The sequence below is a fragment of the Salvia hispanica genome, chromosome 5 (genome assembly GCF_023119035.1).
Source record: "Salvia hispanica cultivar TCC Black 2014 chromosome 5, UniMelb_Shisp_WGS_1.0, whole genome shotgun sequence".
Lineage (NCBI taxonomy): Eukaryota > Viridiplantae > Streptophyta > Magnoliopsida > Lamiales > Lamiaceae > Salvia > Salvia hispanica.
Genome location: NC_062969.1, coordinates 4231741 through 4259259, shown reverse-complemented (window position 1 = coordinate 4259259; position 27519 = coordinate 4231741). Strand labels below are relative to the sequence as shown.

Sequence of the window (27519 nt, the reverse complement as noted above, 5' to 3'; positions counted from 1 at the left end):
AAATAAAGAAACAGCTGAATTAAATAACAATCATACAACTAACAATAAGAGAAAATCAACAAAGTTAACAATAAAATAGCAATGTGAATCTGTCATTTTTAACCATGCTACAAAATATAATAACGAGCAATCCTACTTATAAAAGTAGTAAGCCCATTTAATAGCTACTAATGAAAAACATTGAACTAAAATTAAACGTAGATAACAATTCTTCTTATAGCATTATAGTAGTAGTAAATTATCTATCGATGTATAATGTTAAATACAATAGTAAATGAATAAAAAAAAATACTATACATACAATTTACATGAATAAAAATTTGTGTATTTGAAGTGGTTTTTTGAAATCCACCTACTATTATTCTCTCTCTCTTAGGTCAAAAGAAGAGGATCAATTTTATTGGATATAAATTAGTATTTCGGATTTGAATAATTTCAGCATCCATCCAAATGTAAGGTGTATGTTAATATGTGTCCATAACAAAATGTTTCCTAAAGCATAGTCACAACTCCAATAATTTCAGCTATAAAAAGTGAAAGAAAATATTAAAATAAAAATTTAAGAAAACTGAGCTACCCAAATACGACCTTACTGTTGAAGACTCCCCTCTTCTCTCTGCGACTGCGAGGATCAAAGCTCCTTATTTCTCTCGACTATACCTCTCAACTGCTAAGGTGAACGGAGGCCCCGTTCCCAGGTTTGCCAACTCATTTGTTATTGAGATTAGCGGATTCAACTGCCAATGCCTCGAAATGTTTTTCTAATTGCTTGTTTCATTTGTTTTGAATTCAATTTCACCTCTAATTGTTGTTTGTAGCAATTTGGATATGCTGAGTAGTAGTATTTGATTGTGAGTTTAATTATATGAGTTTTTTTTGGTAGTGAGACTGAAGTTAGTGAGTTTTAGTAGTATCCGAATGCAGTAAGTTCACATAGACAAAGAGTTAAAGACGTTTAAATACATATAACGGAATCTACTAAACTGAAACACAAATGAAACTTTTTGTATGATTTATGTAAACTTCAAACTTTTTGTATAATATGAAATAAAGGTGGTACATTTTGTATGAGTTATGTATTTATCCCACAATTTGACGGTTGCAAAAGTTTTGATCTTGTTTGATCCTTTTTACTTACATATAGTCAGACAGAGTAATGCTGGAATTTTGTTGTAGACTGATGCTGCTTGCGGTGGGAGGATTTGATGTATTGAGTTCTTTCATATGAAATTTAGTACTAGGATTTATAACCTATTGATTTTTTAATTTTGATTGGTAGTGAGTGAATTGTTGACTGACTGATGACTGAGTATCAGCTCTAGAAAACAAAAAATTATAGAGTATCTTTGATGCTATAAGAAGATGTTTTAAGTAATATAAAGACCGATTGGTCAATCAATTTACAAAAACATTATTTAAGGTTGTATCAATAGTTTCGCAGAAAACTCGGTTGCCAAGGAGAAATGTATATCCTTGTACGATGTGCACAGTAACACACTTAGAAAACTCGTGCGTCGAGTGTCTTGTTTCTACTCTGTATTTCTTCTCAAGTCCTCATTTTATTTAATATTAATGATGAGGTATTTATATCATAGTGCAGAAGATCTCTGGTGAAGGGGCTGCTTTTTAGAGACACTTATATAGTCGGGGGGAAATGTTTTCAATGTCATTTTCCCAGCCATGAAGCTTCTATACTATGCATAAAAAATCTAAACCAATAAAGAATTGTGTTTTGATTTGATGAACTGGAGGGATGCTAACTTCTACCTGGGAAGTATATCATAAATGTCAGTTTTACTTCAGCATCTCAAATGGATGATCAATGGGTTCAATAAATCATCATCGATGGGTCCTAGGAGGTTGAAGGGACCTGATGCCAAATCCTTACATCAGCCAAAGTTTGTTCAGCCTCACAAGTCTCCATTGAATGCTATCAATCTCAAACATAAAAGCGAAACACTTAAATTGCCTATTTTAGGGGCTATACATGAGATTTCAATATACATCCATCGATTTCACAACCTTGACTTGTTTCAGCAAGGGTGAGGTTTAATGTAGTTTAACTTTTATACTCCATTGTTGAACCTTTTTGGCATGCTTATTTGCATTTAATAATTTCTATCTGCTTTTTTTTTGACATTTTAGATGGTATCAACTTAAGATAACAATTAGGTGGGAGAATGATGATTCTGGTTCCTTTGGAACGCCAGCAAGAGTAGTTCAATATGAAGGTAATTTCCTAGCATTTACTTAATTGGTAGATCCCTTGTCTTGTGAGGTATCCATGGCTCTGCAATATTTGCTATTGCAAATTTTCTAATAGTTCACTGTTATATGAGCTTGGATGAAGAATAACTCCCAGATTCTAATGTTCTCCCCTCTTATGAACTTGACGGAAGAATTAGACAGAGGAGATTAAACCCCCATGAATCTAGTCGATACTAAGCTGTGTGCTTATTATATGTTTCAAACTCTCTAAAGTCAAGGCGGGTTTTTTTTCCGTCCACCTTGTCCATGTTATTCATCTTATTAAAATGTCTTTTAGACATGTTATTCTGTGGAGCTGAGTTAGGAATTACTGAAAAACATTGCTACTGTACTTGGTTTCTTTCAAATTGACAAATTCAAAATATCCTCTAGGGCCCTATACCTTAGGTGAACAATTTAAAAGTACTTTATTGATATATGTGTTAGTTTTCCAATTTAATTTACTACTCCACTAGATATCAACTTTAATTTATAAAGGTCAATCTGTGATTCTGTATCTTTTATTAATATTGATATTTTCATCAAGTCTGAATTTTTGGTGTGCAACTTTTTGAAAATAAATAAAGGTCAATCTGTTTTTTTCTTGATGATAATTTAGTGGCGTTTTGTACTGTATGACTCAATCAGTAGCTTTCTGCAAATAGGCCATATGTTGCGGCAGTCTTTTCATGTATATACCCCTAACTCTTGTAATGATCTGGAAAGGCTTGCTGTCTGATTAGTTAGTGGAATGACTTCTCTTTTAATATCATGAGAACTGGAAGGATTGACATAGTTTCTGTATCCGAAGCAGCACCTGATTTGGGTTCTGATGATATATATGGTGTGTGGAGAATTGATGACACTGACCATAGCTTTTCAACACAACCTTTCCGCATCAGATATGCAAGACAGGATATACTTTTGGCAATGATGGTCTCTTTCAACTTATCTCTCAGCAAACTTGAGGTAACGTTTATGTTATCCATGTGTACTGGAGTACTATAAATTCCTCAAGGTCAAGAAACAAACATAGAAAGATAAAGTGGATGGCCTACCTTTTGTGTAATAACTGGAAATAAAATCAAAATTAGTTTATAATGAAGTAACAATAGCTGACTTAGAGTCGAATGATTTTTATGATAAAGCGAATGTAGCTGAGATATAAATTGTTTAAATGATGCCACTACGCATTTAGGTGGAGTTTAGAGCCAACTGTTATTATGCCATCTCTAGCTTGTGCAGGACACTGTTTTAGAGCAGGAATATCATATTTTCTTTTGTTTGGTTTCTCACTCATACTCACATGCAGGCTCACTTATATTATTCATATTGTAGTTTTTATAGCATCTGAATTGTTGTTTCAACTTCCAGGATCCTTCGACCTCTGCTGTTATTGTGAAGTTTGAGCTGTTGTATGCTCCTGTTTTGGAGAACAGGTTAACGGATCTAATTCTTTTTTAATTTATTTCTCGTGAAGTGACATAGAAACAACTCTGGTTTGTTTTCTGTTACATGTTATAGTGAGTGGAGATAATAAACCAATATGTTAAGCTCTATTTCAACTTGGCCTGAGTCATTTGAATGTAATACTCTAGGTATAATGTTGATGCTTGCTTGGATACATCCCCTGCTGCAGTCCATGAATTCCGACTCCCTCCTAAAGCACTTTTAGGGTTGCATGCCTACTGTCCCGTTCATTTTGATGCATTTCACGCGGTATTAGTTGATACAAGTGTACATGCTAGCCTGCTGAAAAGTGAGGTTCACACTTCCTCGCTGAAGGTACCCAGGTCCGTTCCTTTTCTTTAAATCATATTAATTTGTCTCAGAGAACTGTTTTTTTTCCGCCACTTTTTAGTGTTGGTAACTTGTTGCTGATGATCATGTCTGATGCACCTAGGTGGGCTTGGACCATAATCCTGAGCACTGACTTCATATTTAAATCATCTACCATTGCATGTTCCATTGTAGGCTACACTGTTTGCATGGGCTTTGATACTTTAGGAGTTGTAAAACTTCTCTTGTAGGGATGAGTAAGTTTTAGGACACGATTTAGATAAATAATTGGACTGTGGACATCCTGACATTGGTCAGGAATGTAGATGAATTAATGGAAAAAGAATTAAGGGAGAAGAAAATGATGTTGAACATATAACATATTACAAAGATAATTCTTTAATTCGTATTTCTTTTGCCAAAGTCTTTCTTATATTCTGTTGAAGTAACAAGAGCTTCTGTTTTTCCAGTGATCCTATATCTGACAAACATGACCTTGCTGTGGAGCACAATAAAATAAAGCAAGTACGTTTTCTTGTGATATATATCTCTCTATTGCTTCCTTATGCCTATCATATATAACTCATACCCTTACATGTGCAATTGTGCATGTGTTGCTATCTGTCTCTGATGCTTTCTCTAGAATCTGGTTACTCATGATATTTTATTAGTCTTAAAATAGTATTACCTCCATCCCACAATAAGAGTCACATTTTGCCATTTCGGTCCGTCCCACAGTAAGAGTCACATTTTCACTTTTACCATAAATGGTAAGTAGGCCCCACATTCCACCAACCTATTCCACTCATATTTTATTATAAAACTAATATATATGATTGGGACCATAGTCCACTAATTTATTCAACCAACTTTTCTTTACATTTCTTAAAACCCGTGCCCACACTAAATGAGACTCCTATTGTGGGATGGAGGTAGTAGTCTGTATGATGGTATGAGCTTCCACTGATTAATATGTGTTGTTGCTTAGATGCCTTATACTTTTGACTTGTTCGTCACTTGTTGCAAATTGTATGCTTCTGGTGGAACTTTCAAAGCTCATTCTTTTCCATTTGTCATTGTGTAAAGTTCTTGCTATGTTATTCTTTTGAACAGGTTATGCTCTTCAAAGCATTATCAAGTGCTCACGACATACTTCTAGAAGAGCTACAAAAGCTCAGCAAGGCTATTGATGTACCAATTGAAGTGGAAGATATTTCTTCTAGCATATTTTTCGGTACCACTCAAAGATCTGATCAGGACTCGTCAGATGCTGAAATTCGAGTGCAAGTTTCAAGCAAACCCCTTGAAGTTTCACAGGTCCTTCACGCTATGAACTTTCCGTCACTGTGATCGACCCTTGGCCCTATCAGTTCTATTTTTTATAACATGTTAGCTTTTGCAACCTAATCTTTTGCTATATTCCTTTTTTTGCAGAAACACAATGGTAAAGTTGATTTTCAGCCTGATGGTTTTCTCTATTCACTCTCTGAAGAGATGCTGGTCAAGTCACTCGATTTGATAAGCAATCAAGTGAATTACTTGTGGAGTACATTTTTAAACTTCCACAGGTTTGTCTTTCAGTTAAACTTTTTCTCGTCAGTTACTAATCATGTTTCTGATTCTGCATTGTTCATGCTACAATTGCAATATAGAGAAGCCACAACTTTTAGGAATGTAGTAGAATATTACTTCGCAATTATGTGGTTGTGAGACATGCTTGCATTGTCTCAGTAACCTAATTTCTCCAATTATAATTATAAAATTTGTGGGTATTTCAGGGCTAACGCGAAGAAGATTCTTGAATCTCTTTGCAACCAGTGGGCTGTTGATCGTAAAGCTGAATGGTCCATCTGGATGGTTTACACTAAGGCTGAGATGCCCCATCAGTATATGAGCAGTGTAGTGGATGATACCGCCATTCGTGGTTTACGTGGTCGAGGATCCTCTGTGCGGAAATTAACTTGCGATGTAATTCTATCACCATAACTACTTCATTCCTTATCATTTTCAGTAATTTTTTTATTAGCTACACAAGTCAGTTTGTGTAAATTTTATTTTTAACATTTTTCGGGTCCTCTCTGTAGCCTGCTCAGACTGCTGCTATGAGGGCGGAGCTTCATAGGCGTAGTATTGCACAGATGAGGGTTAGCTTTCTTTATGATTGTGGCATTATCTCACTCACTGGTTGGAGATTGAGCAATACAAAGATTTTGAGTATGTAACGCTTGACTGCAGATCAATAATCGTTCTATTCAAGACTTGCATATATTTGGAGACCCATCACGCATCCCCATCGTAATTGTAGAGCGAGTTGTCAGTGCCCCTGTTCGTTCAACCAGTGGAAATTTCTATTTCAATCAGCTGGACCAGAAATATACAAACGGCTTGGTTGCTGGAGTTGACTCTATCCCTTCAAACAAGCTATCTGGCCCCACTCATCAAACTGGTCGTGTCCTGAAGATTGTAGTTTTTGTCCATGGATTCCAGGCATGTTCTATGGTGCTCGTTGGCTTCACTTGTTAGTTTGACAATGGAAATGCAACATTGTGTTCATTTGTTTTGTTGCTATGGCTTCTCTAAAAGGATATTTTATCACAGACATTATTCTGTCAGCTGCTATTGGTGTATTTGTCACTTAATAATTGCAAAAGGTTCATACAATGTGCAGGGCCATCATCTGGACTTGCGGCTTGTCCGAAACCAATGGCTTCTAATAGAACCAAAGGCAGAATTTCTTATGTCGGAGGTTAACGAAGATAAAACATCTGGAGACTTCAGAGAAATGGGCCAGAGGCTAGCACAAGAAGTTGTATCATTCGTGAAAAAGAAAATGGATAAGGCGTCTAGATCTGGGGTCTTGAGAACAATCAAACTTAGCTTCGTTGGTCATTCCATCGGAAATATCATTCTAAGAACTGCACTCACAGGTTTAGACACTAAAGCTCTAACGAACACTCACTCAATTGACTTCTTGTCCATTGCTCATTTTCACATTTCCCTGCAGAGACAATTATGGAACCATATCTGAGATTCCTGCACACGTATGTCTCGGTATCTGGCCCACATCTTGGTTATCTTTACAGTTCGAACTCGTTATTCAATGGGGGTTTGTGGCTCTTGAAGAAGCTCAAAGGCACACAGTGCATTCATCAGCTGACTTTCACAGATGATCCTGATCTGCAAAATACGTTCTTATACAAACTGTGCAAGGTGAAACCTAAAAAGTCTTTGCTATTCTGTAAAGGATCAAATGGTATATAGAATTCCTGTGTTAGATGTTCGAGTTTTCTAATAATCTTTTCTTGAATTATAAAATTTTGCAGGAAAAAACGTTGGAGCATTTCAAAAACATAATTCTGTTATCTTCACCTCAGGTAGTTTCTCTTTTCCTTGGTTAATTTTGCCTCTATTCTGTTTTTCCTTTCAACTCATTGGTAATCTGATTCTCAGGATGGCTATGTTCCATATCATTCCGCGAGAATCGAAATGTGCCCTGCATCTTCAGGAGACTACTCGAAGAAGGGCAAACTTTTCCTTGAGATGCTAAACGAATATCTGGACCAGATCCGAGCACCTTCCTCCGAGCACCGTGTGTTGCTGCGCTGTGATGTCAATTTCGACATCTCCTTACAAAGAAGAAACTTGAACACCTTGATCGGACGTGCTGCTCACATTGAGTTCCTGGAGACGGACATCTTCGCCAAATTCATAATGTGGTCTTTCCCGGAACTGTTCCGTTGATTCACAGACGGGCATCTCTCCTCCTGAATACAGAGTCTCAGGGCGCATGAGCTGTATTCAGCGCCATCCGACCTCCATTTTTTTATAAGAGGGTCCAAGTGTCACCGGCTCTTGGGGATGGCGTGGTGTGGAAGCCCAACGACGCGATGTGGCCCTCCATGCTTGTCATTGGCAGGTACAAGCAGTGTATATGGAGTAGTTTCAAGTAGAGACCCCTCACAGATGTATCTTAATATTAATTTAGCATGGTTAATTAAAACATTTTGTTTAGAGGTAATTTAAAGGCTGCAAATTGTATCATAGACTTAGATAATAGTACTGATAATTGATGATATAGTTAATGTAAAGCTCCGTTGCAGATGTGACATCATCTGTATTATAACAACATTATTAAATTTATTTGCCAAATTTGGATATTCAACGGGGCTAATTGTACATTATTATAATACTCTTTCTATCATAAAAAAATAGAGACTCTTTCCATTTTGGCTCATTCTATAAAATTATTTTATTTTATTTTTGGTATATTTTTTTCTCTAATGAGATAGACCATATTCTCTAATACTCCCTCCGTTTCTTCATAGTTGAATCATTTTACCATTTCAGGTAGTTTCTTTATAGTTGAGTCGTTTCCTTATATGATAGTAATTTTTTTCTCTCCTACTTTACTCTCTCTACTTTATTCACTTTATACTTTATTTTCTCAACCTTTTCCTCTCTCTTACTTTTTAATTTATTTATTTAACACACCCAACATTCATTTCTAAAACTCCGTACCGAAAAGTTCCGCCTCAACTATGAAGAAACGGAGGGAGTACATATTACTATTTTAATAATTATTTCTTTCTATTTTTTTCTTAATTTACTAATTATACATTCAAATTCTGTTAGTCTCAAATATTTTTAATTTTATAGGATGGATGGAGGGTGATATATAATATCTTTGGCTTAGAAAAAGAGCACTTTGTGCGACAAAGTATGATTGGAATGTGTTGTGAACAATTTGCAGCACTTTTGATATGCACTTTAATTAGATGGATCGATTTTACTATCAATTTTTAGGGATATTCATTGAACCAAGTGGACTATTAAATTTATTTTGCAATAGAGTCAAAATGTTAGTTCAGTATCCATCTTCAAATAAATTAAACTTAATATATAATTAAATTGATATGAGTAAAATAGATTAGCAACATTCAAGAAAACTAACCCCTTAATTCTTTATGGGTCGAATATTGCAATTGGCACACATTTCAGATTCATTAAGTTTAGTGGATATTCATTGTTTACTTTAACCAGCATTAATTAATAAAAACTTTTTTTGTTCATCTAATAAAGTTAAGTTTTTTTAAAAAAAATTCAATTTGATCATCATGCAATCACTTGTTTATATAGTCATGTTCAATACTGTGAAGAAGAAAATATAAAATAATTCAATCAAGGCCAAAAGGAGACATGTCAACATAATTAAAATATTTCACTCACGCGAAGGAATAACTAAAATTTTAAAATCAACTAATTTAGAAAACTCACAATTTATAGAAAAAGGCGATATAACTTGTATAATCACGATAGTTACATCTTTTTTCATAATTCCTGACTTTCACTTTGGTTGACAAAAGGCAATGGCATTGTGATTATAGCATGCACAAACAACGGATGTAACTTCCCTAATTTGTCTTTTACATAACCACTACTTCACCTTTTCCTTTATTTTACACGATTTCCCTTTTTCCTTTGTTACATTATCACAGAAAATTGAGAGGATGTATTTGGACACACACTACACAATCAAATAAAATGACGTAACTCTTATGAACTAATTTAAATAGAACTACTAATTACATAAATATAAAATAATACTAATGGAAAAAGGGGTCATCCCTGTTTTCTAATAACTCCCAAAGCTTGAAGATTACTTATTTAATTGCTTTCCATTAAATCATCAGATCTCCATATTTGATTGTCTAAGACAACGGTGTTGTGTCAGTTTACAATTAGTGTATTTATTTATTTATTAATTATACTATTCACTTGCATTTAGATCATTAGTCACCTTGAGTAATTTATAATTATCGTACCACATTGGCTGCTGCGCCTAGAATCAGGTCATATGTAGTCATGTTATTTATTAGGTTTTCCTAATCATAAATTAATGTCACACGTACATGTAAAGACTAAAGATATAAATTAATTATCTTGACTGTCGGTATACAACACCACTGCAGTAATTCATCTCGATCACTTTTGTGTGTGATATAGAGTATTAAATTTGGTAACCCAATCTATTTGCTTTCATTACACAAATGTAAGATGATATTAGTATTTTGGTATTATGTTTTGGTTAATTCTATGTTCTCGATTAAATTTTTCGAAGCAATAATTGATTTAGATATACTCCATATAGTACTTTCTCGATCCACATAAATAAATAAACCCTTAGTGTTTGTCTGTGAGATTTAGCATATATTAAATTTCGATAATAAACAGCTGACAAAGGTAAAATGTGCTTTGACAAAATATTGGAATTACTTCGTTCGCCGGTGACACTTATAATAAAAATTTTGAAATATTAAGTTTGAATCGATATTAACTAAATTAAATGATACCATGAGGAGTAGAGTGTTAAATATAGGATGATTTATTTGATATAAATAATAGGATTATTTTAAAAATATATTTCGCACTTTGATCAATTAACCTTTTCATTCAAATTTATAATATTACTACTAATGAATATAAATCCAGCTCGAAATCTGTATGCGAATCAAATTTTTCCCTATTTAGATTGTTATGATTGAAATTTTTTAATTGGATAAAATTTCACCCGCATTAGCTTTCCAGAGTAGTTTGAATATCAATAATTCCTGGTAATCTCATAAGACAACTTCTTAAAATCTACATGTATTTTCACAAATTATTTTACGCTAGAACGCAAATAGATGAGCAGCAACAGTTCTGAATGGAAAAATTCTATGCATGCTAAAGATCATATAATTAGTAGTACATTTTTATTGCAGATCTTCTTTTTTTTTTTTTTTAATTATTTAAAGATGAGTGCTTGCAACTCCCACTACTATATCGCTTATTCAAAGTCATACATTTATTATGGTGATAATAACTCAATTTTTTTAATTTTAAAAATAGTAAATAATAAATGAGTTAATAACATATGATTATATTTTTTTATTAAGATATGACTATAGCGTTTCAAAAATGAAGAATTAAATGAAATTAAATTTGGGATTGTAAAGAATTACAATAAAATCTATGAAATTCCTAAAATCAAAATCACAAACTTAATATATACCAATAAATCAAAAGTGTGAACAAATTTCCGCAAATAAAAAGGGTACTGATTGCAGTGGACGGACCAAAATTAATATGTCCGAAAAAGCAAATATTAAATTTATATTTTTTGTAAAATTATTAAAGCATTTGATTTTTTAATATTTTAAAATTATTTGTTTTATTATTTTTTCTTATTAATGGAAAAAGGTTAAAAATTGATAAACTTTTACTCATACATTCATTAATTTATTTTTCCAGCAAATTAAAAAAATAAATAAATCAACTATGTATAAAAATTATTCCCTTAGACAAATAATCTTCGAACTTATATAGAAATGTATTGGAATATTAATCCATATCTTCCATATATATAGTTCCCATAATGAAGTCATCTTATTTATATCATACGTAATTAATACCCCTTATTCAAATTTTCCTTTTCTAGATGTAGGGGCAAAAAAGAACCTTTATAAATTACAAATTTTATTTAAAATAAAATATAATGTAATATTACTATTTAACCCTCATTATAGCATTATGGCTTGGAGACATTATGTCTCTAAAACATTTTCCTTTATTATTTAAAGCATTTTCTAAATTTGGTTTAGCCATTTAGGCTTCAAAAGCTAGGCTAATTTATTAACTAATTATAACTTAGTAGGTTAACTTTCTCTAAACTTATATAAATAAATTAATCTCTCTTACTCTAGATCACAACTTCTCCAAACTCTCAAGTTTTACGTATTGCATAATCAACTCATTTGGTTTTTATATTTTAGTAAATTATTTTGACTTTTGAATTATATTATTGGTTGTTTCTACAGTTTAATTAAATGAGTAACTTTTATTATTTTACTTACATATTGCATAACCAATCCTCATAAATATAATCATATACTTTAAAATAAAAGTGATCCATTTTTTATAGTTTTATAGTACAAAATAAATGCAACATTAAAGATATTAGTCAATTTAAATATTTCTATATTTATATTAATATATAAAATTTGATTTTTTTTATTAGTCGGGTATGGATACCCGGGGCGGGTATTGGAGTACCCGAAAATATATCGGATCGAGTTTTAGATAGACATTTAGATGATTTTCGGGTTTGGATACCCGGTTTTTTCGAATTGGATATCTACTGATATCCGTATTTCTACCCTTACTTGAGAATACAAGGTTCAGCGAGACGAACTTAATATTAGTTGCAATAAGGACTGTCCAAATTTATTTTCAAGTGAGAACATGCAACTTCAAGTTTATTGTTAATCAAAGTAGCCTCAGTTACAAGATTTTGAAGCCTCAATTTTTTTAAAAAAAATCTCAGCGATTTGATACGAATTTCAACTTTATTTCCATACATAATCCCAACGAACATCTAATTTTCCTTATCCTATCCGCTTCTAAATATTATGCAGATTTAGTCATTGAATACTATATCATCTTCCAATTTAAGTTGTTTGGAAATTTCCATAATTTAATATGTCACGGATTTAGTGATTGAAAATATTATATGGAAATTTCCATAATTTAACAAGTCATTGTACGGCCGCCACGATGCCTATAAAACCGACCCATTCTTCCCACCTTCATTCACCGACTTTCCCTCTATGCTTTGCGAAATTCGACGGAAAATTCCAATGTCGCACACCGCCGGTGAGATTATTCTGTTAGGCGTGAGAGTGAAAGTCGATCCGTTGAGGAAGACCGTGAGTTTGAATAACCTTTCTGAATACGAGCATCTTAGTAACACAAGCAATCCGGAGGCGGGGAAGGAGGGCGCCGGAGCTTCCGGATACGCCTCCGCGGATGACGCAGCGCCTCAGCCGTTCTCCGGCAGCGTCCGCCTCGAACGCAAGCGAGGTTAGATACATCTCTGTTACTTCGATTTTCAATTTCAATTTCTGTTTTATTCAATTGCTTGCCTTTTGATTTAGTATTAAAATCAATTTATTGATTTGTTCTTTGCCAGTTTTTGTGGTCATCAGTTTCCTTAGTTTGCTTATCTGAATGTATTTACTTGCTCGGAAATTTTTCGAAATCGGAAAAAACAAGAAGAAAATTAGGAGTCGAATATTGTATAAGGAGTTAGGTTTCACTATTGTGCTTGTGGATTGATTAACCTTGCTTAATAGGTTAGGTCTCACAATTGAAGTGATGTGATTTTATTTTTTTCAATTATCAGCAACTCCATGGACGGAGGAAGAGCACAAGCTATTCCTTATTGGATTGCAGAAGGTTGGGAAAGGAGACTGGAAAGGAATTTCTAAGAAATATGTCAAGACTCGCACGCCGACTCAAGTCGCTAGCCATGCTCAGAAGTACTTCCTCCGCCGGAGCAACCTCAATGGCCGGCGCCGCCGTTCTAGCCTCTTTGACATCACCACTGAATCGGTAGACCACCGTTGTTGTCTTACTTTTAGTAGTGTTGATAACAATCTTATCTGTGATGTGGTTCATGAATCTGATTGAAAAAGGTGTATATTTTCACTATTGTGTAATCTAATGACAATTATCGAATTAGGTTGCTGCAAAGCCGATGGAAGAGGCTAGAAACCGGCAACAGATCACGGCTAAGCCAGTTGCACGGCCTCCACCATTGACATCCAATGCCATTGTATGCTCAACCATGCCATTATTCCCCATGACCGTTGATCCTGTTCTATCATCAATGCAAGGAAGGAATCATACATTGGAAAACTGTCAAAACTTCCCGTCATCAGCAACGTTTGTTCATCCTCCTTCCTCAGCAATGGCTGAGCGGAACTTGAACCAGCAAGTTCCTATCGAGTCATCGCCATTGTGTCTGAGGCTGTCCCTCTCCACAGGTCCGAACAAGTCGCCATTGCCGGTCATGTCTGGCTACAAAAACAGAGATAGCATCATAAGTGTTGCTTGAGGAAGATTACTTTTTTGGAAGGAGAATAAGACCCATGAAGAAGAGGGCACATCATAACCATAGACATTCTTGAGAAAAATAGATAAAGAAATAGATTGCTTAACTAGCTGTTTGAATATTGATACCATCTACGCACTGTACAGACTGGCACCATATATTATCTTGGACTTACCCTTGTTATATATGCTTAGTAATATTCAAGATTCTTGCTTTGGTTTTGTCTCTCTTGTCAATTGCTTATTTTCATTTGCTTGCTTCTTTGTGATATCTTTAGAAAATGTGTACTACTCTAACAGTCTGTGTGATATAGGAAAAACCTACTGTATCATTTTTCGAAGTACTAGTAATTATTTTGAATAATAGTAATGATAACAAAAATCAGTGTAAAATACATGAATTTTAGACTCTTTTGATAATGAATTTTAAAATATATACCAAACGGAACCAAGTAGTTCTGTTTTAACTAGTAATATTATACCAAACGGAGTACTACTACTCCTCTAGCGGAGTACAATTTTTTCTTTACCAATACTTCCACTCCTTCCTTGAACCATATAAAGTCCCACTTTTTCATTTAAATTCATCCATAATTAATATTATTTCATTTACTATTAATCTTGAGGTAAAACACATTAAACCGTTAAATCTAGTGATAAAAAGAAATAATTCAAGTTAATAGGAAGAAGAAAAAATTCCTTATCATATTTCAAAACTAGTATCAATAAAATGAGTTAAATATTACTACTACGACTCAAGAAAATGGAGTATTTTTTAACGGAATGAAAGTGGAGTAATATTAGTATTTTCTATCTTATTGAATCAAAGCATATAAAAATGAATAAATATAGAGAGCTCAACTGCTAGTAAAACACATTCATCTTCTCCACCAGAATTCCCAAAACTTAAATTCAAAACCCTAGCAATGATGCGAGGCCTCTTCTCCCGGAATCTAATCAATGTCGCCAAATCCTCAGTAACATCCGCCACCTCCATCTCCGGCGGTCGAAGGTGCTATGGCTTGGTACCAATGGTGATTGAACATTCATCCAGAGGGGAGCGGGCCTACGACATTTTCTCTCGCCTGCTCAAAGAGCGCATCATTTGCATCAATGGCCCCATCTCCGACGATACCGCCCATGTCGTCGTCGCGCAGCTGCTCTTCCTCGAGTCGGAGAATCCCGCTAAACCAATTCACATGTATCTAAATTCACCGGGTGGCGCTGTTACTGCTGGTATATTTGTTAAATTTCCCGTTTTCTTCAAAAGAATATTGTTTTTGCCTTTTTCATTTTAGGAACTGTACCCAATCTGGGCTAGACGCTAGAGAGTGTTTTTTTTGAGTAAGGAGAAACTAGGAAGTTTCGAGAGTGTTTATATGTCATGGAACTGAAGCTTTATGAATGAAATTGGATATATCTGTGGTAAACTTTGATTAGTAGTAGTATAATTTTAGTCGAAATTTCCCAGAATTTAGAAGGCAATCATGAATGTGTTTTAAGCTTTGATAAACTTGCTGCTATGCTTCAGGATTAATCATCTATCTTCCAAGCTTATTCGATGGGGGTTTCGTCCATTTTCCAGTTGGAGTGAGTTGTGCTAAATACTAATGTGTTGGATTCAGAGTGTGTTTAGTTTGGGGGTATGTGTATGGCAAATTTGGTAGGGGTTACAGTTACAATCAATGTTCATGATAGTACACATAATAGTCTTGAAAATTCAAGCTTTGGTTAAGCATGGGGAAAAACCTCCACTTTGATTCAAATTTGTAATCCATATGCAACTGAATGTGAAGAAAGGTTTACACTGAATTCTTTCTTTTCATTTTGGCCACTTTGCGGAGAATTCCTTCTTTTGATTAATTTGTCTGCCCCCTTCATACTTTAATCGCTCAGATTGTATGTATTTATTGTTAACTTTCACTGGAAACTTTATGACTAACTCCCATCTGATTAATAATGTAGGTCTTGCTATCTATGATACGATGCAGTATATCAGGTCTCCCATAAATACCATATGTCTTGGTCAAGCAGCATCAATGGCTTCTCTCCTACTGGCTGCTGGTGCAAAGGGTGAAAGGAGGTCCCTCCCAAATGCTACAATCATGATACATCAGCCTTCTGGTGGGTACAGTGGGCAGGCTAAAGACATAAGTATCCATACCAAGCAAATTATTCGTGTTTGGGACTCATTAAATGCTCTTTACGTTAAGCACACGGGACAATCACTTGACATAATCCAAAAAAACATGGACCGCGATTATTTCATGACCGCTGAGGAGGCCAAGGAGTTTGGAATTATAGATGAGGTTATAAATGAGAGGCCAGTTGCACTTGTGACTGATGCTGTAGCAAATGAGGGAAAAGATAAAGGCTCAAGTTAATCTCAATGTAAGATCATACAGTTTATGATTTGCATCCCATTGTTCTTTCCTTATTCTTGAACAGATCTATTACGTCTACACACATCGGACAATTCTTCGATTGGAACCATCAGGCTGTTTATAGCTGCACCAGATGTCGCATCTAACAAAGCTTGCAAAAATCTTGACCTTTCGACTTCTGTCACTGCATTTGGTGGAATTAAGGAAAGGGTCTCCTTTGCCCACTCTACTGTCTTTAAACCGTAGGCTCGTGTAATAGCTAGAAGTGTATAAGTTACCTACAGGAAATGAAAACTGGTGTCATAACATATAGAAGCCTCTATAATGGTAACATTTATCTGTCGGGGGGTCAGAGATAACCGTTTCTAGTCGCGAACTTGGGAGTGCTCCTGTTAGAGCAGCTACAAGAATTCTGGTGATGACAGCTCCTCTTGGAATAATCACATTGTCTCGAATGGATACATAAGGCTTCCCGTGAGTAGAGTTTGCAAGATCGAAAACATCAGATAGGAAATTTAGTATGGAATTGGAGGCCTCCCTGCGTGAAATGGTGACAGTTTGAATCCCTTATTGTAGTTCATCAAAAGCATGCTCTTTGTACAAAGGAGCTTAAGGAAATCAATAAGAAATATGTTCCCGATTAAACACTAAATATTTTTTTGATGGGGAGAGAGAGAACCTATGCTGCACGGTGATGCCAATCATAGAACAATCCACCAAACAGGGGAATACGGGAGATGGGAAGAATAATTGCGGACAATAACGAATACATCTTGATGCTAACAAAAAGCAATCATCTACCAGGTCAGGTCGGGAAGAGAAATCCTGCCAGGGGGTAACAGAATCAGGATAACATTTTCACAATCTCAACAAATAAAGCTGACAGTTAGAAATTGAAGACATTACCTGAATTTTTGTAAGCAAAAATGTCGTATGGTTGAAAAGGGATTCAATCAAGATTTTCAAATAGTTTGTACAAGATGGATCTGAGCCAAATATCTACAGAATAGGGTTTGAATATAAGTTAATCAGTTAAGGAAAACTAATAGAGATAAATATTGACCCTGAAAGTATCAGGAATAATAACCTTAATAACTTCACTAGAGAGATAGAGGAAACAAGGTTGTTGATGTATTTTGTATAATGCTTGTATCTCCTCAAGCATTACACCAACTGTAACTCCCATAAGCGTTTTAGAGGTCCTCACCTAGAAGAGCAAAATTTGTTCAATAACCCCTCATCAAAATGCCATAGTTCAGAAATCTCACCGCATTTTTGCACGCTCGACAAAGAGATTCCATAGTCCGCATGTCCCAAGAACGTCTGCAGCACAAATATTTGAACTCAAACTTATCTCGAATCAAGTACCCAAGGAAAGACAAATAAAGTATTTATCAAATGAACAAATCTAGCACTGACCTATCAAAGATTGATTTGAAGATTGGCCAGAGTCTTTGGACAGCATCAGCAACAGCCTCCGGATGATTCGCATGTCTGAATTCACATAATTAGTAATTGAGCTTTGTACAAAGGTATGGCTAACATAACTGAAACAGATATATGTTGTTTACCTAAATATATTTGCTAATCGGTTTATATGAACAGTTAAATCTCGAGCAGGCTTCTGTCCCAGCACTAAAGGGCCTTGATTGATCATGTCCTGCTTATTGGCCATGCAAAGAGCTTACTCAACAACTCATCAAAACAAGCCCGATTCCTTAAGACAATACTAACCTGTAAAGGAGCAACAGCAGGCAAGCATAGTTTCTCCAAGGCTTTTTTAGCATGTTCTGAAGGAAGTTCTGTGACAACCATACTGTCGATAAAGATTTTTGAAACAGGTTAACACAGCCTAAAAATATACCAGCCATTATCTACAAGTCATAAGAATCATTAATACCTAAGAGCCTCGACTAGATGCAGTGAGTCTTCAGCAGAAACCTTGAAGGGGCCTCCTCCAATCATTGCCCCTAGGTATATTTGAAAAAGACCATCCAAGGACCCACACAGTTTTTTCTTGCAGTCTACATATCAAAAAAATTATAGGCAGAGTTAAAGTAAAAAAAAGCTACCCAAAACCCAGTAACAGAAGAATAAAGTTTTGTGGTAAGAAAGCAATAAGGTGAAATATGGACAGAATAGAATATAAAAGATGCCCCTGTTCAAGAAAAAAAAAAGTACAACATTTTTATCCAAGAACAACAAATTCCTTGCCACAAACTCTTACAGATAGGACCATCACTCAGAGCTACCCTATTAGAGATGACGCAGGTCACAATTCAGTGAAGAAGAAAGCAATAATGACATCTGAGAAACTACAAGAATAAAAACCATAAATTATGAAATAAGAAGCTTAAAAATCATTGAAAGTCGGGTTTTAGCTGTAAACTATTACTATTCAGGAAAACAAACATGAAAAGCCAAGCAAATAAGACTATCTACCGTCACATATATGACGAAAAGCCACAGCAGCAGCAGCTGCAGTATCCTCTGATACACTCATGCCGCTGACAAGAATATTTATAAGAGTAGACAAGAATGAAGACCCGCTTGGAAACATGCAGCCAACCAATTATCAGATCAAACAGAAAATGTACCATATCTGGTTTGCTTAAAATCTTTCTGGTCCTCTCTTGAAAGATCTGCATAATCCTGGGGATATTCAACTTTGACACTAACCTGAGAGAAAATTAGATGACAGCTCAATCATATAAGCATTATCATGAACAAAAGAGTGTAGCTAGCCTTAAAAACTAGTAATCACCTTTGGAACCACTCAGGAAACTGTAAATAAGGAGCAGTCAACAGTCATATCCTTACGATATTACTACGATGCTCACACAATTACAGTAAAAAAAACACTGCTGCCTCAATATCAATCCATTCTCACATAAACTAACGATCAAAGATACCCAGAATACTTAAGTAGCTGTTCAGTGTCATGTAAATGCTAAGAGAAATTATGATTTAAGGTCTAAGAGCACCAAAACAATAAGTCACTTCTCTATTTGCATAATTTCATAAAACATGACCAACCTCTACCGCGCTTAATCCTCAAGACCTGTAATTTAAGTCATTTAACTACATCTAATTACATAACCTACATGGAAAAAAAGAAGTAACTTCCTCTGCCTCACCATTGTCATGAATCTTTGGCATGTATTTATTTCATCTAAAAGCAAATGGGGAAAAAACACCAACGACATTTGAAAACCATGCAATGATGTTTCATGTAATGCTCTTATTTTATTTTAGAAAGATAATATTACCAGTCTTTGGCATTCTTAAAGAACTAAGCAAACATTTTGTATTAGAAGAAACTTAATCTCGAATCCAATCCCAAACCTAAAATTATGTGAAGAACATAAGAAAAGCCTCACCAAGGAAACAAGTGCTTCATATGATGACTGGAATGCCAGCAGCTGAGGAGACTTCTCAGCTTCAACAGATGGTTTGTCACCATTTGGATGATGATTAGTCCTAATTGATTAGAAATTACACAGTCAAATAATGATCTAGCACACACACATAGCCTTAGAATAGAAAATGTCAATACCTCTCAGTTAATATCATTTGAAGACTATGCCAAAAGTTAAAAGTCATTGAAGCAATATCAAATTCTGGATGTGAAGTAACTTCAACTAGTGCTTGCACAATCACCATTGATTCATCAGAACCTGAAGAGAAAAAATAATTTTAATTATAAGACGACCCTGTTACAATACAAGAAGCAATTCCTCACGCGTGTGTGAGTTGGCCAAGCGGTAGAGTGGTGCCCCTGAGGCCAAAGGTGTCGGGTTCGAATCCACCGTGGCGGGGCCTTGAAATATATATTCATTACCCATAAAAAAGAAGCAATTCCTCATGTCATGTTTCTGCCTATGTTCATACACATGAATACATGTATCCAGATAAATCCATATATATCATCATTAAAACACAAATTAATGAAGCATATGTAACACCCTCCACAAAGTATACTACTATATGTAAAGAACCAAGTGTTAGAAAGGTTGTAAGGCATTGCAGGCTATATACCAGTAGCAATAAGTTCAACATATGCATCCCCTATGTCAGCAAATAAGCGAGCAACAGCCTTCACATCTTCCTCATCCTGAGATCAGTGGTGAATAGTTGTCATACAGAAATATCATATACAACTGCAAAGAAAAAGTAAAACTTTCAAGCATCTGAATGGCTTACAAAGTGGTTAAATATTTTTCATGTATATAGGCATCATCTTTAACAAATACAATTACAGATCTGAACAGAACACACAACTTAAATTGGAAAAAACTCAGACCCCATATATGTAATACCTTTGATGGATCTCTAAGTTGAGGCTTCAAATTCATAATCCTAGGCACAAGTACTTGAATTAAGGGCATCTGAGCAGCAACTCCATCAAGGTTTCTCACTGCTGTATAGTGAATCAATTCAGAAATAACTGCAGGTAGATAATGGATAAAGATAAGCATCCTGAATATAGTAATATTCATGACCATCCTGGAGCACCTAATTGGATCAACTGGAAAAACATAATGCAAGTAAGAGAGAGAGAAAGAGAGACAGAGCATAATCGGGAAGAAGTGTGTTGCATTGCCTATGCATTTCTAAACTATATGTATATATGTTAAGTTAATTTCTAAAGCCAAATCCAAATCTTTGAATCCTACCACCAGATTTACTTCACCTATGTTCTGAATTAAACAACCACAAAACCTAACTAGGTCATACGTAAGTGTTGAGGCCATTCAAGACCTTAATGAATCAACTTCCCCATTGAATATGGCAGCTCTCTTTAGTTTGTTGAGTATGAATCATACTACTGCCCACATTGATCCAAAACCCCATGCTTATATAGAATCTAGGATAATATGGCCTATATATAATCAATCCAATAAGAATCTAAGTGTTTTTCATACCAAGAATTTCTCATTCTGGCAAACCTTCACTTTGATTTTAAGTTTTAATTGTTGCAGCTGTTGGCCACTTGTTCTGACATTTATAATAGAAGTTCATCTCCATTCAGATAATGCTTTCCCTGTGACTTAGCTAGATAAACCAGTTGAAATATATTGCGAAAAGAAAATCAAGTCAACAGTCCTGGGAAACAAAGACACTATGTTATGTCTAACTACTTAACCAAATTCCATCAAAACGAACATGAGAAGTCTATAACAAAATGCCAAGGAGATTGAAGAGTAATATAATACAGAATGATGAAAGAATTAGCATGTGTCTTCCACAAACCATTCACTGATGCTTCAAACAGCATATCACTGTTCAAGCCTGAGAGAGCTGTAAGCACCAATGGATGTGTAGCCAGAGCTGAAGCTGGAATCCTGGAACCAATGTTATAGTAAGTTCACATGTCACTATGGAAACAGTGAATATATAACTAAAGCAGTGGTGGAACCAGGGGAGTGGAGGGGGCTTCAGCCCTTCCCAATCAGAAAATACCCCTGAGTAGGATGGGTTGGCAGTTCCCGCCGGCCACAGCCCCCTAGAGGCAGCAGCACATAACCCTCTTCCATAATCCATGCATATATTTAAATAATAGTTTCCAACACTTCCTTACACAAGAAAAAATATAACCTCACCCAGTGTCAACCAATACTGAAGTTTTAAACATTCATACTTTTTCAACACTTCCATAGTTATGATTTTTAATTTCATAGCATGTTATTGTTAAATTTCTTAGATTGCATGAATAAAATACACTAGATGCAGGGCTTCTACCACTGAACTAAAGGTGTATGTAGACTAGTTGTTCAAGGATCCATTGGAAAGACAAAATGCCCTAAAAGCCATCCCTTTAATATCCAGGACGTTGAGAGTTATTTTAAATAAACATGCCATTCTTCACTTAACTCTCTGTTGTAAAGTGATAAGTGAGATATACAAAGACCTAGATGATAAAGCATACTATTCTCTATCCGATAATAACAGAAAATGCGAACAACAAGCATACATACATGAATTAAGCTCCAGTTTAGATTCCGTTTCATGTAGAAAGAAGTGAATACCTGTGCCTTAGACGTAGCCATGAAGCAAAAGCCTCAAGCACCTGCCATGTTTTAGGAGTTTAGACAGGGTAACAACAATTCAATTCCAAAGACATGAATGTATGAAATGACTTTCAAAAAAGAAATATACAAAGAGTCACAAGGATTAGACCAATGAAATCCTAATAGATATGAACTTCCACTAGTTGATGTTCTTGTAGCCATTAGCTTATAGGATATTCCTAATATACTCATTATTAACAAACTACACATCCAAAAAGTTCAAGATTTTAGGGATTTATAACAAATCCACAAGTATGAACTTCACGGCAGAAAATCAAAAAATAAAGCATACCTGTTCCGACAGTCCATTTATATTCAAGCAAGCAGTTAAGACATTAAGAGCAATCTCCATCCCAGCAGCAAGTTCATTTTCAAAACTCCGCCGTCTATCAGGACGAACAGCTATTTTGTAGTTGAAAACTTCCTGGATTTAAGGAATATTTATGAAACCAATAAAAGATGGGGACTTCACACACTTCGTCATAGCTTGAGATTAGATAAGCAGTCATTCCTGTTCAAACACGCACCCTTCCCAAGAGAAATACAAATAAAACATTGGCAAACAAGCCCTAATTTCAATTCGTCATTTTTAACCAATACGCGCCATGGGGCTGTCATAACACCATTGAGCTAAAGGGATTGACTCAGGGTTTTTTGGTGTACTGTACACCAAAGATTACACATTAAATTAAAACAATGAATCAAAACAAAACTGAAGAGTGTAACCATTTTTGCAGTACTGGGCACTGATTTATACAAGAATATCTATAAACGAGCCTGACTTTGTCCAATCTACACATTCACTTTTAACTAGTGCCATTAATTCAAGTCAAGCTTGACCGTAACTGCTGAATCCAGGCGCATATAACGGACATTGTGACATGTAACCGAATGCCATAAATGGTTTTACTTTTTTCAAATTAACATGCTAAAGCAGAAGGGTTTCTCAACAAGAAAATGTCAGGGACCAAGTTCTATATTCAGTACATGTTTATGATGGTTACAGTTATCTGCCAATCAAGAAACCTTGCATAAAGCATCAATTGTGTGTATGAATATGCGAGTGTGTGTGTGTGTGTGTGAGAAAGAGAGAGAGAGAGAGAGAGAGAGAGAGAGAGAGAGAGAGAGATGGAAAATAACTGATTTCTAAATATCTGTATTTTGATGTACCTCAGGTAAGACTCTCAGAAGTTCCAGAAAACTTGGTATGCATTCAGGGTGCGAATTCATCTCATCTCTTATCCAGTTTAAAATACCACCATCTCCCCAGTCTTCTGCTGGTACATGAACAGCCAATGCAGCCACAGCAAGGCTAATCTATATCTCTCAACATTCAGCTTTCTCTGAATTAAGACATGATTAACCATTTGAAGTACAGAAGACTTACCTGAGTCCTAACTTTAGGAGGTCCCTTGTGAAAAGATTTCAGTAAAGTCTGCATAAGATAAATACACAATTTAAACACGGCAACTATCATGGTTTTCATAAAGATTGTTCTGAAAACAGATGTAGCATCTCAGGCATAATACAACAAAATAAATGACAAAAGACTGAACAAAGAATTGAATGATACCCACTTAAGCTCTTAGCTGCAACACATTTTCAGGGAAAAGAGAAAAGTTAACACAGAATACTTTGTGGAATGAACCAGAAATCCACAAGCTAACAGTACATCCTTACGTTTAGAGAAATCCGTAGAGGGCGGAAAGCTTCAGAAGGTAGTTCTTCAAAATCACGCTGCACCTGCTTCCACAAGAGAACAGTTGTAAACTCATCTTGGAATGCCATCATTGGTTTCTTGAAGAAATAATTATCAGAGACTAAATAAAATCTTGATTCTAACCTAAAAATGAACTAAATTACCTTACTTCTCAGAGTTTGAGAGCAGAATATTGAAGTTTCTATATTGCTTGAAGTATCATGAAGCAAATTATCCGCCACCTATTCACATGCAGCATGATCATGAAAATATCAAACAAACTTTATTTTAAACAGGTCTGATTTTCAGTAACAATGACAAGAAAGTGGACGAGTGGGAAAACATCACCCTTAATATTTTATAGGAAAATGCTAGAATGAGGAGAGGTTGGAAAGAAAGAAGTAGTGGATCATATTAATTTCACTTTTTTCTGGCGATTCCTCAAGTATCTTGCACCCACAAACGGTGATAGTCTGTATATCTCTATAGTACACACCTGAAGTAACAACGACATAAGAGTATCCACCCACTGCACATCCAGGATAAATTGTTCCATACAACTTCAGACCACAAAAGCAACTATTTTAAAAATAATTAAAAATGGCAAGAAACAGCACTGGGATGATGATTTCAATTGCTTAGTAATAAGAAGCTCTTATAGAAATTTCAAAACAAGTAGACATAGCAGTATTGCTCAGCTCCAATGTATTGTAATGATTCTCTCTACCGGAGTCCCAGATTGTAATAAATGGAGACACAAAGTTATATGGGACTCTATCAAGATGATAAGAATTAAGATATTAAGTACAACTGTACTTCCCCAAAACTTTATTTCCTTGTGTTGGGAATTTTTCAGAAGACCAATTAATTAGTAAGATAAGATGTCGTAATTATGGGATCAGTATGCTACTAAAGATTAGCTGAATAACTTCATCAGCTTTTAATTAGCTAATTGGGTGCCAACTGATTTGTGAACAATAACCACAAAACTCAAATAATCACCTGATCATTGTGAGGTTCATTCCATGAGTTTTCTTGTAAAAGAGGCATCAATTTCTCTGTTTAGATCATTGTAAATTAACGACAGCTCATGTTGCATAGAATTATTATCTGGCAATCATGAGCTACTATCACTTGTTACCCCATATATGTAGGATCACTTTAAGGGTCAAACGTGAATGTAAACTTCTCAATAAACATATAATATATGTCCAACAACTTCTCCAAAACTCTCCATTAGTTCATCAGTGCTTCTTTGACACTCACTTTCTCACCTTTCTGCTCTAATGCAAGAGATCTATGTCAGGATTCTATATCTGTCAGAAGCGTTTCAGCTCTTGAAATCCACTTCTAAGGTATAATATACATTACTTGAAACTTGCGAGATGCGGAGCAGTCGAAGTTTAAATTATCAAGCAAGTAATGATTGACCACATAGCCTTGCCAGACATATCAGGCACCAAATAACACCAAAAATATTAAGCACTCGAATAATTTGGGAAAAAGATCACTAAAAATCAGAGAAATTGGAAAATAAACGAGGTATGCATTTGCTGCCACATTATGCTAACCATGTGGTTAAACAATAAACAGAACTATCAATGTTCTGATGATATTGCGAGTATGCACAGATATCTATTAGTTAAAAAACTAATGAGAAGCCAACAGCTCGTAGCAGATAGCCAATTAGCCATACATTTATAAGATATATTAAGAATACGACTTGGTTGATGAAAGTTGTTTTTGTTGAAGGAATCCTTAAAGAAGTCCAAGAAAATTCAAAGTCTGGGACGTTTATCAATGAAGTTCCACTAAGTAATGAGACATTCTAGTTTGGCGACTCTTAGTGGACTATAGAGTGCAGTCTGTAACACATTTAGTATCGATATAAACCTTAAAAAAGAAGTCCATTCTTCCCAACCTTTATTTAAATTCAACAATTTATTTACCACCACTGTTTCTAGAATTTTACAACATCACATCTCAGTCAGGCAGTAGACTATCACCTAGAACCAAAGTGGAAAGAACACTGCAAACAGATTTTACTAATACCACTGTTAATTTTGTTGTTTTCTCTTTATTTTTTTACAATATTACAAATTTCAAAAAAGAACACAAGAATCTGTTAAAAATGCTGAAATAGGTTTTGGAAGCCACCCAAGCTTCCAAAACTGAAATAGGTTTTACAATAGGTTTTGGAGGCACCTAATCTGGCCGGCTAGGTCAAATCATAGTGCCTGGAAGCTGCTTAGATGACAGCTTCAAACTCTGTTTTTCGCATCAAGAAGATATCATGAAATCACAATGCACTTGAAAGTTGCACATTTTCTTTAAAAAACTAAATATTGTGCATCCAATGCAATATCTAAAACCATGCCAAAAACCACAGATTCATGGATCAAACCGTACTTCATAAGTATACCATGACACCCAACCATGCATGATGTATGAACAGAGGCATCAGCAACTTCTGACTATCGAGTGCATATTAGAACGCCATTTGTGCTAAAAAACAAGACTCCACCATCAAACACCAATTACATACTAGTCAAAAACCAAACTAATTTCAACTCAAAAACATGACACGCTCCAATTACTCCACACCACCTTCCACTAAAACCCCAAAATATTCAGCTGAATAACGTCAATGCTATTCCACACGAGATTATTCAGATAGATAAACCTCTACAGCCGCATTCGCATCCGAGGTCAAAAACACTGCTTAATTAATATGAAACGACACTCAAAATCCTCATTACAATCACCAGCTAATAAACACAACTAAAAACCCGAAAATCAGTTGAAACATTAAAAAAAGAAAGCAATCTCCGCGATAATCACCTGCCAAGCATCAATCGTTCGCTGAAAATCCTGAAGCCAGCGATCGGCTTGCATCCTAACGGCGTCGTCCGGATGATGGTAGAGCGCGTTTAGGGCTTCCTTCACAGTGTTCTGCAGCTCCATAATGTGTGCTTCTGTAGCAGCGGATTGATTGGTGGGTACAAACAGATGAATTGATGATGAATTGTGACCAAGATTGCTCTGTAGTCAAGCTCCTGTTTTAAATTGTTGTGCTGTGTTTTGTTTCAAATAAATTTCTTTCATTTCTCCTCTCCTCTCATAATATACTTCATCAGTCCAAAAAAAAAAAAACACATTTACTATTTTTGACAGTCTAAAAAAAATAGGGCACAATCATTTATCCAAAGTTTTCAACAAATAGTAATCCTTTACATCATTTCTACATCATTTCTTTAACAAAAGTTTTCAACGAATAATAACCCTACACATCATTCCACAACATTCCACTAACAAAAAATTTCAACAAATAATAACCCTACACATCATTCCACTAATACTACTTTTCACTTATTTTTTTCTCTTTCTCTGTTACTTTATCAATTCTACA

At 35.1% G+C, this 27519-nt stretch overlaps 4 protein-coding genes across 5 annotated transcripts; 3 read left to right on the top strand and 1 right to left on the bottom strand.

The window, feature by feature from the left end:
• Positions 1–570: 570 nt before the first annotated feature.
• On the top strand, positions 571–8188 carry LOC125190619 (protein FAM135B-like). 2 transcript variants are annotated; one of them, XM_048087962.1, is made up of 16 exons: positions 571–698; positions 1601–2042; positions 2146–2231; positions 3062–3216; positions 3622–3686; positions 3846–4040; positions 4497–4551; positions 5140–5343; positions 5461–5594; positions 5805–5994; positions 6111–6170; positions 6262–6513; positions 6695–6953; positions 7031–7236; positions 7350–7400; positions 7477–8188. In XM_048087962.1, the coding sequence occupies exons 2-16, from the start codon at positions 1786–1788 to the stop codon at positions 7765–7767; spliced, it is 2460 nt and encodes an 819-aa protein (XP_047943919.1). In that variant the 5' UTR covers positions 571–698; positions 1601–1785; the 3' UTR covers positions 7768–8188. The 2 variants fall into 2 exon arrangements, with proteins under 2 accessions (XP_047943919.1, XP_047943920.1); XM_048087963.1 differs by having other exon boundaries at positions 577–698; positions 1596–2042.
• A 4451-nt stretch (positions 8189–12639) lies between these two features.
• On the top strand, positions 12640–14178 carry LOC125186842 (transcription factor MYB1R1-like). The gene is made up of 3 exons (XM_048083308.1): positions 12640–12924; positions 13247–13455; positions 13586–14178. The coding sequence occupies exons 1-3, from the start codon at positions 12672–12674 to the stop codon at positions 13958–13960; spliced, it is 837 nt and encodes a 278-aa protein (XP_047939265.1). The 5' UTR covers positions 12640–12671; the 3' UTR covers positions 13961–14178.
• Positions 14179–14809: 631 nt separating this feature from the next.
• LOC125189103 (ATP-dependent Clp protease proteolytic subunit 2, mitochondrial-like) lies at positions 14810–16396 on the top strand. Its single transcript, XM_048086304.1, has 2 exons — positions 14810–15192; positions 15922–16396. Exons 1-2 carry the CDS (start codon positions 14883–14885, stop codon positions 16338–16340), a joined length of 729 nt encoding a protein of 242 aa, XP_047942261.1. The 5' UTR covers positions 14810–14882; the 3' UTR covers positions 16341–16396.
• LOC125189249 (transportin MOS14-like) lies at positions 16391–27187 on the bottom strand. Its single transcript, XM_048086543.1, has 24 exons — positions 26952–27187; positions 24275–24352; positions 24092–24154; positions 23799–23846; positions 23582–23728; positions 22704–22835; positions 22370–22410; positions 21594–21685; positions 20660–20787; positions 20379–20454; positions 19897–20017; positions 19721–19820; positions 18938–19019; positions 18783–18899; positions 18241–18364; positions 18075–18156; positions 17912–18000; positions 17760–17834; positions 17609–17663; positions 17428–17547; positions 17247–17339; positions 17020–17165; positions 16701–16878; positions 16391–16618 (listed from the first exon to the last, which is right to left on the bottom strand). The coding sequence occupies exons 1-24, from the start codon at positions 27072–27074 to the stop codon at positions 16391–16393; spliced, it is 2538 nt and encodes an 845-aa protein (XP_047942500.1). The 5' UTR covers positions 27075–27187.
• Positions 27188–27519: the final 332 nt, after the last annotated feature.

Coding starts and splice junctions, on each gene's coding strand:
- LOC125190619 (XM_048087962.1), top strand. CDS start 1,786: ATGTCAGTTTTACTTCAGCATCTCAAATGGATGATCAATGGGTTCAAT. Junction 5,995..6,110: donor TGCGGAAATTAACTTGCGAT/GTAATTCTATCA, acceptor TCCTCTCTGTAG/CCTGCTCAGACTGCTGCTAT. Junction 6,514..6,694: donor TTTTTGTCCATGGATTCCAG/GCATGTTCTATG, acceptor TACAATGTGCAG/GGCCATCATCTGGACTTGCG.
- LOC125186842 (XM_048083308.1), top strand. CDS start 12,672: ATGCTTTGCGAAATTCGACGGAAAATTCCAATGTCGCACACCGCCGGT. Junction 12,925..13,246: donor CCGCCTCGAACGCAAGCGAG/GTTAGATACATC, acceptor TTCAATTATCAG/CAACTCCATGGACGGAGGAA. Junction 13,456..13,585: donor TTGACATCACCACTGAATCG/GTAGACCACCGT, acceptor TTATCGAATTAG/GTTGCTGCAAAGCCGATGGA.
- LOC125189103 (XM_048086304.1), top strand. CDS start 14,883: ATGATGCGAGGCCTCTTCTCCCGGAATCTAATCAATGTCGCCAAATCC. Junction 15,193..15,921: donor GGGTGGCGCTGTTACTGCTG/GTATATTTGTTA, acceptor TTAATAATGTAG/GTCTTGCTATCTATGATACG.
- LOC125189249 (XM_048086543.1), bottom strand. CDS start 27,074: ATGGAGCTGCAGAACACTGTGAAGGAAGCCCTAAACGCGCTCTACCAT. Junction 24,155..24,274: donor CTCAAACTCTGAGAAGTAAG/GTAATTTAGTTC, acceptor TTGTGGAAGCAG/GTGCAGCGTGATTTTGAAGA. Junction 23,847..24,091: donor CTCTACGGATTTCTCTAAAC/GTAAGGATGTAC, acceptor TATCTTATGCAG/ACTTTACTGAAATCTTTTCA.